General features: G+C 48.9%; 1 protein-coding gene across 3 annotated transcripts in view; it reads right to left on the bottom strand.

Moving 5' to 3' along the window:
* The window catches only part of pxylp1 (2-phosphoxylose phosphatase 1), a 161,551-nt gene that overhangs the window by 80,403 nt on the left and 68,984 nt on the right, over nucleotides 1–12,164 (bottom strand). Inside the window, exon 3 of one of the 3 annotated variants that reach the window (XM_048542923.2) lies at nucleotides 11,456–11,575. The exons of 1 other annotated variant lie outside the window; for it this stretch is intronic. In XM_048542923.2, coding sequence (XP_048398880.2) covers nucleotides 11,456–11,575 — 120 coding nt within the window. The remainder of the gene's footprint in view (nucleotides 1–11,455; nucleotides 11,576–12,164) is intronic. One more of the 3 variants, XM_048542924.2, reaches the window with a different exon arrangement.

Here is a 12,164-nt window from a genome sequence, read left to right as displayed (position 1 = left end):
CGACTGCAAAGCCACCATCTGCAGGAACTGCAGGGAGGAGGTTCACCTTGCAAAGGAATGCCCACAAGAAAAAAGCTGCAACCTTTGCGGGGAAGCGGGTCACTTCTATAGGGCATGCCCGCGGCGGGGGACCACCTACGCCCAGGTCGCCGGCAGGGGAAATGCGGGGCCAGCCCCCCCGGAGGAGAGGAAGGCACCAGGGCCCTGCAAGGACCCCACTAATGTGCAGGAGGGCCAGGCCGTGCAGGAGGGGCCAGCCCCACAGGATGGGCCTGAGGCCAGCAAAGCGCCCCTCCAGGCTCCGCTCCCCGCCCAACCCCGCCGACAACCCGGAGTCGATGGAGGCGGCAACAGGTGACCAGGGGAGTGGACGACGGTCCGGAAAGCGAGGAGGAAGGGCGTCGGTGGGCCCAGGAACCGCAACCGTCAGGCGGGAAGAGGCAGCTACAGGGGGGCTATAAGAGCTCCTCTGACGAGGGAGATTCGGAGGGGGCCCGCCCAAAGCAGAAGCTAAAGATCTCAAGGGAGAAGGAAAGCAGCACCCTGCTTCCAGGTGATGTAAAGCGTCCTCAGGCTCCCTCCGACACCCAGTCACGTGCCGCTGGGAGGGCCCCCCGGAACTTCCAGGCGGGAAGGAGGAAACAGAGCATCCCCAGCCTGACCCAGAGCCGGACTCTCCTGCCTCCGTACCCCCGATGGGGGGAATGCCACCCGGAAGGCAGCACGGACGGTTTCCTGAGCCCGGACAGCGTCCAGCAGTTAGCCCGAGCAATGGGCATGAAGGGACAGATGTGGGGGCTGGACCTTGGACTTGGGGAGGGTACTGCAGTCGCTGCCCACAATGAGGGTACGAGTTGCGGGCATTACTGTGTGCAGCGTCAAGTCCACCGCAAGATGTGTGTCCACGTTGGCCTACCTGACCACCGTCAAGGCGGACCTCCTGTTTCTGCAGGAGTGCTGGATACCGCACCTCAGCAGATACGGGAAATGGTCCGGCGCCTGAACCTGCGGGCCTTCAATCTGGTTGGGGGGTAACGACTGTCGCTCCTCGGGCCTGGCTATTCTGCTGCAGGGGCGCAACTTCACCATCTCTCAAGTTCAGGAGGTGGTCGGGGGGGGGGTGTTTCCTAGTGGCTGACGTCACCTACAGGAACGCTCCCCTGAGGCTGATCAATGTGTACGCCCCAGCGGTACGGGGTGAGAGGTTGGCCGTCCTGCAGCGGCTTCCACCCCTGCTGGCTACGTCCAGGCCGGTCATCCTAGGCGGAGACTTCAACTGTATCATCGATGTAGATGGAAAATCCGGTGTTGGGACAGCGGGTGGGATGAGTCAACTGGACGTCATGTCCAGATTCCTGATGGGCATGGTGAAGGACGCCAAGCTGCTCGACGTCTTCAGCACCCCTACAGATGGAGCGCAGCGGAGGTACATCTGGTCGCGGCCAGACGGGTCTATTCGCTCAAGGATAGACTTCCTGTTTGTGTCATGGGCGTTCTCGGTCAGGTCCACCGGCGTCGAGCCGGTGTTCTTCTCTGACCACTGCCTCCTGCTGGCCGACTGTCACTTACAGGACGACCAGCCGGCCGGCAAGGGGACGTGGAAGCTCAACACGACTCTGTTGACCCTAGAGATGGTCAAGGAGCTTAAGAGGGAGTACGCCGGTTGGAGAACTGTGAAACCCCTCTGAGTCTCCGGGCGACTGGTGGGAGACAGTGAAGGAGAACATCAAGAGGTTCTTTGTCCTCTAGGGTGTTCGGAAGGCGAGAGAGAGGCGGAGAAAGCTGTCTCGACTCCAGAAAAGGGTGCAGAACCTGCTCCTTCTGCAGTTGATGGGGGTCGATGTCACGGAGGACCTCTGCGAGGTGAGGGGCCAGCAAGCCTCGCTCTTCACCGCGGAGGCCTCCAGGATAATCTTCCGGTCCAGGGCCCGCTCCGTGGAGCAGGACGAGATGTGCTCACGTTTCTTCTTTCAGAAGGTGCACAAAGAGAGCTCTGTGCTTAGCCGGCTGAAGGAGGACGACGGCTCGGTGACGTCGTCTCGGCCCGACATTTTGAGGATCAGCAGATCCTTCTATGCCGGACTGTATGACACGAAGCCCATGGACAGCACGGCCTCCAAGTCATTCCTGTCATCTATCACGGAGGTCTTAGACGACGGCACGAGGGAGTGGCCGGACCGGCCGATATCCCTGGACGAGCTGACCAGAGCCCTCAAGTCCTTGGAGAGGAATAAGACTCCCCGGAGCGACGGCTTACCGGTCGAGCTGTATTCCGCTCTGTGGGACTTGGTCGGCCAGGACCTGCTGGAGGTGTACGATAGTGTGCTTCGGGCAGGGGAAATGTGCAAGTCCATGAGGAAGGGCATCATCACCCTCATTTACAAGAGGAAGGGGGAGAGGGAAGAAATTAAGAATTGGCGTCCCATTTCACTATTGAACGTGGACTATAAAATCCTGGCCAAGGTCATAGCCAACCGGGTCAGGTCTGTCCTGGAGTCGGTGGTTCACCCTGACCAAACCTGTGTTGTGCCGGGCAGGAAGATTGCTGAGAGCCTCGCGCTCATCAGGGATACGATCGCCTACTTGCAGGACAGGCGGGTGGACACCTGCCTCATCAGCCTGGACCAGGAGAAGGCCTTCGACAGGGTCTCTCATGCTTACATGAGGGACGTCTTCTCCAAATTGGGGTTCGGGGAGGGCATCCGCAATTGAATCCGGCAGCTCTACACCAACATCGTTAGCGCAGTCTCGCTCAACGGGTGGGAATCGGACAGTTTTCCCGTCAGATCTGGAGTCAGGCAGGGCTGCCTGCTCTCTCCTGCCTTGTTCGTGTGCTGTCTGGAGCCCTTCGCCGCATCCATCAGGAAGGACGTAAGCCTGAAGGGCGTGACTATCCCAGGCAGCGAAGGCCTTCAGGTCAAGACCTCCCTGTACATGGACGACGTCGCCGTCTTCTGCACTGATCGTCGGTTGGTGAGTAGGCTGTTGGACATCTGCGGCCAGTTTGAACTGGCCTCGGGTGCCAAAGTCAATAGGGGTAAGAGCGAGGTCATGTTCTTCGGGAACTGGGATGACCACTCATTCATCCCCTTCACCGTCAGGACAGACTACCTGAAGGTGCTGGGTGTTTGGTTCGGTGGAGCTGGGGCGTGCACTAAGACTTGGGAGGAGCGTATCACCAAACTGAAGTGGAAGCTGGGCAGGTGGACGCTCCGGTCCCTCTCCATCGCGGGTAAGAACCTGGTTGTCAGGTGCAAGGGGCTTTCGGTACTGTCGTATGTGGCGCAGGCCTGGCCTATTCCCTGGACCTGCGCCGCTGCAGTCACCCGGGTCATCTTCAACTTCATTTGGGGGTCGAGGATGGACCGGGTCCACAGGGACACCATGTACAAAGACCTGGGAAATGGGGGAAAGGGCGTACCGAACGCCACCCTCGCCCTGACGGCTACCTTTGTGTGCGGCTGCATCAAGCTGTGCGTAGATCCTCAGTACGCAAACACCAAGTGTCACTACTTACTGAGGTTCTACCTGTCCCCGGTGTTGCAAACGATGGGCCTGGCCTCGTTCCGCGGAACGCTCCGAGTAGTTGGACCGTCCCGTACCACCTGTCCTTTGTGGAGAAATTTTTGAAAGGAAACACCTTTGACCACAAGGCCATCAGGCAGTGGTCAGCACGTAGTATCCTTGAGACCCTTCAGGAAAAGGAGAGGGTGGATCCTGTCGTGTGGTTCCCCACGCAGACTGCCAAAATCGTTTGGCAGAATGCCTCACCGCCATAACTTTCAAACAAGCACAAGGACATTGCTTGGCTGGCGGTGAGAGGGGCTCTGCCAGTGAGATCCTTTATGCATGCCCGGAATCTCTGCGCCACCGCACGCTGCCCTCGAGCCGGCTGCGGGGGGGATGAGACTGTCGATCACCTCCTTCTGGAGTGTGCCTATGTGCAGGAGGTCTGGAGGGGGATGCAGTGGTATTTGTCGAGGTTCATCCCGAGCAGCTCCGTGACATGGGACTCTGTGCTCTATGGGCTGTTTCCCGGGACGCACACCGAGACCAACATCAACTGTGCCTGGAGGACCATCGGTGCGGTGAAAGACGCTCTTTGGTCTGCCCGCAACTTGCTGGTCTGCTAGCTGAAAGAACTGACCCCGACCGAGTGTTGCAGACTGGCGCACTCCAAGGTCCAGGACTACGTGCTGAGGGATGCGCTAAAGCTTGGGGCAGCCGCCGCCAAGGCGCGGTGGGGAAAGACCACCATATGAAACCCCTCTTCCAGAATGGAAAAAAGGGCCCTATCTGGTAACTGGGCCCAGCTGACGCCTTCCCCAACTGGTCAGGGGGCCAACGGGGACTGTGCGGGGTGACGACTGCCGGGGTATTTTCTTTGCTTTGTTTTTTTCTTCTTAGTTTTTTTCCCTTTAGTTGGTGTACGTACCCCCTGGGTAACTCAGAGCGGCTTGCATGACTGGGTAGGTGTATAAATATGTTTTTTTTTGTACTTCTTATGAATAAAGTATATTTTTTCAAATAAAAAAAAGTGATGAAATGTCTGAAAACTAACCTTCCAGCTCAGCGAGCAAACTCATATCCAGAACCTCAACCTGAGCTACAAATCTTCTCAAAACTCACAAGCTTTCCTTTATGTGCTTTCTTACCGTCTACACTATTCAGCCTATCTCTTCCTTTCCTGGCTGTGTATTTCTTTATAAATTGTTACACGTCTAATTTTTCTTCCAGTTCTGGTAAAAAGTTAGTAATCTGAAATGTAACTCTGTTCCTCTCTGTACTGATGTCGCCTGACTTGCTGAGTTTGTCCGACATATTTTCTGTGCTCACTGCCAAGACAATTCTGATCAGCCACTGTGAATACCATTGTTATTCAATGGTTCAGGATGTCACAATAAATTTGTATTCCATCAGTCTCTGCAATGAGAACTCCCCTAAGTAAATAATGAAACATGACATCATTTCCAGAGAAAACTGAGTGAAAAAAGATACTTGAATTACAATATATATTTATGTAGCTACTTCAATAAGACATCAAAGATGTTTTTTCAGGGGCATTACGAAACAAGCTATGACATCAAAGTGCAAAAATCTTAAAGTGCAAAAATACCAAAGAGGGATAGTTTATCTTTGTCACATTCACAGTTGATGGCACTTGTGAAAATGAAGGAACTTTGGTATTGATATCCATTCATCAGCAATTTGATTACAATGACTGAGAAAAGTCAGATTTTTATGCAGAGGCGATTGCTTTCTGCATAGTCTGCTCACAAATAAGGCTAGAATATTGCTTCTGCTCAGGCAATGGCTTAAACCTGTAGCGATTCACAAAATATGTGTCCACAGTTTAAAACATTGCTTCAAAGATCAGTTCCTTAGATACTTTCAAAACAAAGCATAAGAGGGCTTTAAACTAATGTGTCCGGTTGGAGTCGTGCAGCGTGTAAAACATAATCATGAAAAAGAAAAAGGATCTGTCAGCATTGCAGGGCAACTAATTTGACAATGAAACCAAGAGTGGGACAGGAAAGGATACAGTATACGAGCAAAGGAAAAAGTAGCCAATAGGGTCAAAGGGATAACAAAAGGTAAGAAGGTAAAATTAATGGCTCTTTACTTGAATATTCATAATATTCAGAACAAAACGAATAAATTAACAGCACAAATAGAGGTTAATAAGGATGATAAGAAAGCCATTACTGTGAGATGGTTTCAAGGAGATTGAAGCTGAGCACTCAATACACTGAATGATCTACTTCTGATCTTGTATCTTATAGTCTTACAAATTTAAGAGGCAAATTATTCCACTTTCCTTCCAGGATATTAACCATTCTTAATACAAATCAAATATTCTGAGAATCAATGGTTTCTGTATCTACCTCCTCACTTGGCTCATTTAGAATACCGTACAACGTGTAAACTATTATCTTTTGTGAAATTGAGTGGAGAATGTCTTTCCATTATTCTAAATGTAAATCTAGATTCTTAACCTCCTCTGCCAAAATGAAAAATGAAAAAGCACTTTTCTCCAGACTGAATGAGATAAGTTAAAGGCCCTAGTCCCTCAACAATTCAATTATCTACCCACTCTGTTCTTCCATTCCAGCTGTTCATGATCAGCAGCTGGTGTGACTGAGATTTTTGCAGCTCTCTACATGCACTACATAGGCCGTGTTCAGGATTCAACAAACTATAACCGGTACCCGCTTTTAAAAAGAGTTCAGCAGCACAAACCTCCAGACAGAACACAGATCGACATAGTGTTGCAGGACATAGTTTGTCTTTTCTCTGGGTAGAAGGCAGTATTTGCTTAATACAGTGATTGTTTAAATGTTTGCAAAACTTTTCTGAGGGCTGATTTGAAACTGCATACTGCAGGACAGAGGGAAATTGAGTGTTTAATACTGCACCCTTATACAAAGATACATATAGTACTTACGAATATACACACATACAGTAAGGTATTATTCCTACCCATGTGTGTTGTCATCCAATTACTAACCATGCATAACAATTCAAATTGTTAAACTTTCAGTATTTAGGCTTGTGCTTTTCACACAATGGCAAAGCTTTTGAGACAGAGGTTGCAGATTTTCCTAACAGCGACTGTAACAACTCTCTCTGAATGCAGAGATAATGGGAACTGCAGATGCTGGAGAATTCCAAGATAATAAAATGTGAGGCTGGATGAACACAGCAGGCCAAGCAGCATCTCAGGAGCACAAAAGCTGACGTTTCGGGCCTAGACCCTTCATCAGAGAGGAGGATGGGGAGAGGGAACTGGAATAAATAGGGAGAGAGGGGGAGGCGGACCGAAGATGGAGAGTAAAGAAGATAGGTGGAGAGAGTGTAGGTGGGGAGGTAGGGAGGGGATAGGTCAGTCCAGAGAAGACGGACAGGTCAAGGAAGTGGGATGAGGTTAGTAGGTAGCTGGGGGTGCGGCTTGGGGTGGGAGGAAGGGATGGGTGAGAGGAAGAACCGGTTAGGGAGGCAGAGACAGGTTGGACTGGTTTTGGGATGCAGTGGGTGGAGGGGAAGAGCTGGGCTGGTTGTGTGGTGCAGTGGGGGGAGGGGACGAACTGGGCTGGTTTAGGGATGCAGTAGGGGAAGGGGAGATTTTGGGGAGTTTCAAAATCTCCCCTTCCCCTACTGCATCCCTAAACCAGCCCAGTTCGTCCCCTCCCCCCACTGCACCACACAACCAGCCCACTCTTCCCCCCCACCCACTGCATCCCAAAACCAGTCCAACCTGTCTCTGCCTCCCTAACCGGTTCTTCCTCTCACCCATCCCTTCCTCCCACCCCAAGCCGCACCCCCAGCTACCTACTAACCTCATCCCACCTCCTTGACCTGTCCGTCTTCCCTGGACTGACCTATCCCCTCCCTACCTACACTCTCTCCACCTATCTTCTTTACTCTCCATCTTCGGTCCGCCTCCCCCTCTCTCCCTATTTATTCCAGTTCCCTCTCCCCATCCCCCTCTCTGATGAAGGGTCTAGGCCCGAAACATCAGCTTTTGTGCTCCTGAGATGCTGCTTGGCCTGCTGTGTTCATCCAGCCTCACATTTTATTATCTCTCTGAATGCAACATGTTTGTTAAGTTGTCAAATTTGCTTTCCCTGACAACTTGTTTGGAATGTTAACAACCACTTTATCTTTTTGGTTAGAGATATTTTACAAGCCCTCTTAAATCACAAATACTTCTGCATTTTAAGGAAAGGTTTCAAAGATGAAAAGAGAGGTAGGAAGGCAGAGAGCTCGTGTGTGAGAGTTCAAGAGCTTATGCCCTGGGCAGTTCAAAACTCTGCCACACAATGCAACAACTGAAATCAGAAATGAGTCAGAGGGTGGATTTAGAAAAGTACGAGTTTCTTGGCCAGTTGTAGGACCCAAGGAGATTACAGAGATCGAAAGGGATGAAGAGACTTGAAATTAAAGATGAAATTTTAGAACAAGGATGAAATTTTAAAACTACAGCCTTGGCCACCCAGGAGCCGATGTTCGTCACTAAGTATGGGGGTATGGGTGGGAGGATTCTGTGTTTGGATGCAAGCAGAGATTTGGGTCAAGTTGTTTTTAGAGGGAGGAAATGCAATAACAATTGGAAACTTTAGACAAGCATCACATGACCAGATGGCTTGGCAGCTGCACAGATTATTGAAACGCATAAACCAGTAAAGAAAGTAATTAAACAGGTTAATGCAAAGCTCAGAGATAACAAGAACTGCAGATGCTAGAATCAGGAACAACACAGTGTGGAGTTGGTGGAACACAGCAGGCCAGGCAGCATCAGAGGAGCAGGAAAGGTGAACTTTATATCTAGACTAGTATACTACGGGAGAGAATTTCAACAGAAGTCTTGTTGCAGGTTTATAAAGGCCTGGTTGAATCATAGAACATAGAACATAGAAAAGTACAGCACAGGCCCTTCGGCCCACGATGTTGTGCCGTGGAATATTCCTAATCCAAAATTAAAATAACCTAAACTACATTCCCCTCAATTCACTGCTGTCCATGTGCATGTCCAGCAGTCGCTTAAATGTCACTAATGACTCTGCTTCCACGACTTCCATTGGTAAACTATTCCATGCACTCACAACTCTCTGGGTGAAGAACTTCCCTCTGACGTCTCCTCTATACCTTCCTCCTAACACCTTAAAACTATGGCCCCTCATGGCAGTCAATCCTGCCCTGGGGAAAAGTCTCTGGCTATCGAAACCTGGCAGTCCAGGGTCAGTACTGGGTACCATTCCTTAGGAAGGACAGATAAACCTTGGACAGAATGCAGCATAGCTTTACCACAGATATGTCCCTCAGAGGCAGCCTGCCAGAGTCCTCTATGACCCCAATGCTTTGGTAAAAACACCTGAGAACTTTGCTGGAGAGATGGCAAACCAGGAATGGGAGGAGGGCAGGAGGACGCTGATTTGGGCAAGAGGTGGATGCATGTGAGGAGTGGTTTTGGGTTTTGTTGAGGGGGTGATGACAGACGTACAGGAAGAGGGTGGCGTGATGACTCATGGGGTGGATGCTTGTCTGTAGGGTGAGTTATGAATATCCAGGAGGGAACAAGGTTGGTGTGACTGCAGGAGAATTTGGTTCACAATGAGTGAGGACTGTGGAGCAGGAGCGGAAGCTGGAGTAGGGGCAGGTGGGGGATGGTTGGAGGTGGGATAGATGGTGTGAAGGGTGCGTCTAGGTGTGTGAAGTGTCTGGGCAGTGGTGGGTGAGGCATTGTCAGCATGTGGCCATCCCATGGTCACTTGTCACAAAACTTAAGCGCATTATTTTTAAGTAAACTACACCAACTTCCCTTTGAAGACAAAATAGTCAAAAGACTATGGAAATAAACATTCATCCGAATACTAGATAATAAAATGTGAGGCTGGATGAACACAGCAGGCCAAGCAGCATCTCAGGAGCTCAAAAGCTGATGTTTCGGGCCTAGACCCTTCATCGGAGAGGGGGATGGGGTGAGGGTTCTGGAATAAATAGGGAGAGAGGGGGAGGTGGACCGAAGATGGAGAGAAAAGAAGATAGGTGGAGAGGAGAGTATAGGTGAGGAGGTAGGGAGGAGATAGATCAGTCCAGGGAAGACGGACAGGTCAAGGAGGTGGGATGAGGTTAGTAGGTAGGAGATGGAGGTGCAGCTTGGAGTGGGAGGAAGGGATGGGTGAGAGGAAGAACAGGTTAGGGAGGCAGAGACAGGTTGGACTGGTTTTGGGATGCAGTGGGTGGAGGGGAAGAGCTGGGCTGGTTGTGTGGTGCAGTGTGGGGAGGGGACGAACTGGGCTGGTTTTGGGATGCAGTTGGGGAAGGGGAGATTTTGAAGCTGGTGAAGTCCACATTGATACCATTAGGCTGCAGGGTTCCCAGGCGGAATATGAGTTGCTGTTCCTGCAACCTTCGAGTGGCATCATTGTCTCTTCATTATCTCTTCATCCTAATACTTCCTGGTCAAACAAATCCTTCCTACTGAATTTAGAAACTGTTATTTATTTCTGGCCACCAGATGGCAATAGCTCCTTTTGTTAAGTAAACATCATTGCAGGGATAAAAGTTGTTGGCTTTCTTTGTTTTCCTATTTTTACTTCTGCCGTAACAAACATGTCTCAAGTATTTCCCTTGTAATCATTTACCTTACCCACAGAGTTTGTCACTACATATTCCTATAGTGTTAAAGCAAACACTTTAGCAATCAAAGTCTCTCTTCATCCTCTCATCTTTTATTTTGAATTAGACTTTATTGCTTACTTATTTTTGTTATAGTGTAGTGAAAGCAATCATACATTCCACACTGCACGAGGCAGACCAGATGATCCAACTATTGTAGTACCCACTTGAATTCCTTCCAATTAACCTAAATACAGCAGCTAATTGATTTTGAGCTAATCACAACTCTGTTTCGTTCTCATCCTCAAGCCGTGAAAGAGACTGAAGCCCAAAGAGGTGACTGTGAAGTGCCACATGACATACCATTATTTCTAAAGGTCACATCATGAAGAAAGATTGGAAAACCTTGGGCTTTTCGGGTTCAAAATATGATTAAGTTGTGATTTCATAAAGGTATACAAGAAAGAACATTGTTTGGCAGTCCAGCTTAAATATTAATATTCAAAGGACACACAGTTGTATATCCACCTCATGAGAAACAAAGTTACACCTATGGTCAGGAACTTCCAAACGTGGTGATCCACACGTGAATCAAGTTCCTTTAATGATCTTGAGATTAACTCAGCAACAATTAGCTGTTGTATTTAGGTTAATAGAGTGGAAACCATATGGATTCTACAACAGAGGGATGATCCACTGTCTGCACTGCAACATAGCCACACACACAGTGAAGATAAAAAATAAGCTCCATATACACCATGTGCAACAGGGGATCCGACTGAAAATTAATAATTTAGTTAGATTAAACATATTGAATCTTGAGGTGATTACTTAAGGGTCCCCTGTGGAATAGTAATTGCATCCCTTCCTCTGGGTCAGACAGACCTGGGTCCAAGTCCAATTTGCTTTAATGGTGTGCCATGACATATCGTAACACATTGCATAGTTATTTTAGCCACATAATCCGTACTGTAAACAGGGCTACATTAAGATAAAGTCCACTATTTGAACTAGGCAGGATTCAGATCCGAAGGGAATAAAAATTGGGAAGTTCTGTATGTGCTTCCTTGTGATGAGGAAAAAAAGATTTTTGTTTGAAAAGAAAATTAAAATGTCTTTTATCTAAGATATTTTGAGACTCGAAGTAAAATAATCAAGGCAAAGTCTTACAACAGTCTCCAAATCTCAATCCTGATCCCACTCATGCAGATTTGCTCATGCTTTTGTAGTATTTGTAATTTCTCTGATCCAGATAAACTATAACTCATCGCCCTGCATTCTACTTATTATTCCGGTAGAAAAGGCTGCAGTTCAGCCTGAGGGAGGACACACGCACCTGCTCCTGAACCATTCTTGCCCTTTGTCTTCTCAACTCTCCAGCGTGGATCTTGTCCTCTGTTTTCTCTAGCTCTATTTTCAGCTGGCCGTATGCTGTTTCCGCCATGTGCTGTAGCTGCTGTGCACAAACACAAACATGCCTTGTGAAGGCAAATGGTATATTTAAACTGTGTAGGTTCAAAGCATCGAAATAACCCTGAGTTCGAGAAATTAGTGAGAAGTGATGAGGGATCAGTGTTCATACACTGCTGTTGTGGAGCGTCATTCATTCTCTCTCTTCAGTACAGACATTGGATAGTTTGGAAACATGGGGAAGGATTTTCCAAAATGTGACAATCCCATGTAGATTGCTGCTCTTTCCTTTTCCATAAAGAGGGTGCCTTGCATTTCTGAGAAGAGTTATTCCGATCAAGACTCATTGAGAAATGCAGAGGTGTATTTCCCTTCTGACCATCCTCTCACTGTTTACAGCTGTCAGAGGAAGGCAAACCACATCACAGCAGTTATCTGCCACATTTAAAGCTCCAGAATCTCACACAAACATTTTAACAGCAGCTGTCAAATGGCAAGTAGATAAAGTACCTGTTGGGTTAGGGTTCTTAGAGAAAACGATGCCAGGAAAGTAGGGTGTCAGTTGCAATAGGATCCCAAGTGGTGAGGGACTAGCGTGCTGAGTGGGTCGTATGCCAGTCGCCTGGGGAATGAGG

The sequence above is a fragment of the Stegostoma tigrinum genome, chromosome 14, assembly GCF_030684315.1.
Source record: "Stegostoma tigrinum isolate sSteTig4 chromosome 14, sSteTig4.hap1, whole genome shotgun sequence".
NCBI lineage: Eukaryota > Metazoa > Chordata > Chondrichthyes > Orectolobiformes > Stegostomatidae > Stegostoma > Stegostoma tigrinum.
This window is presented reverse-complemented; position numbering and strand designations above follow the sequence as displayed.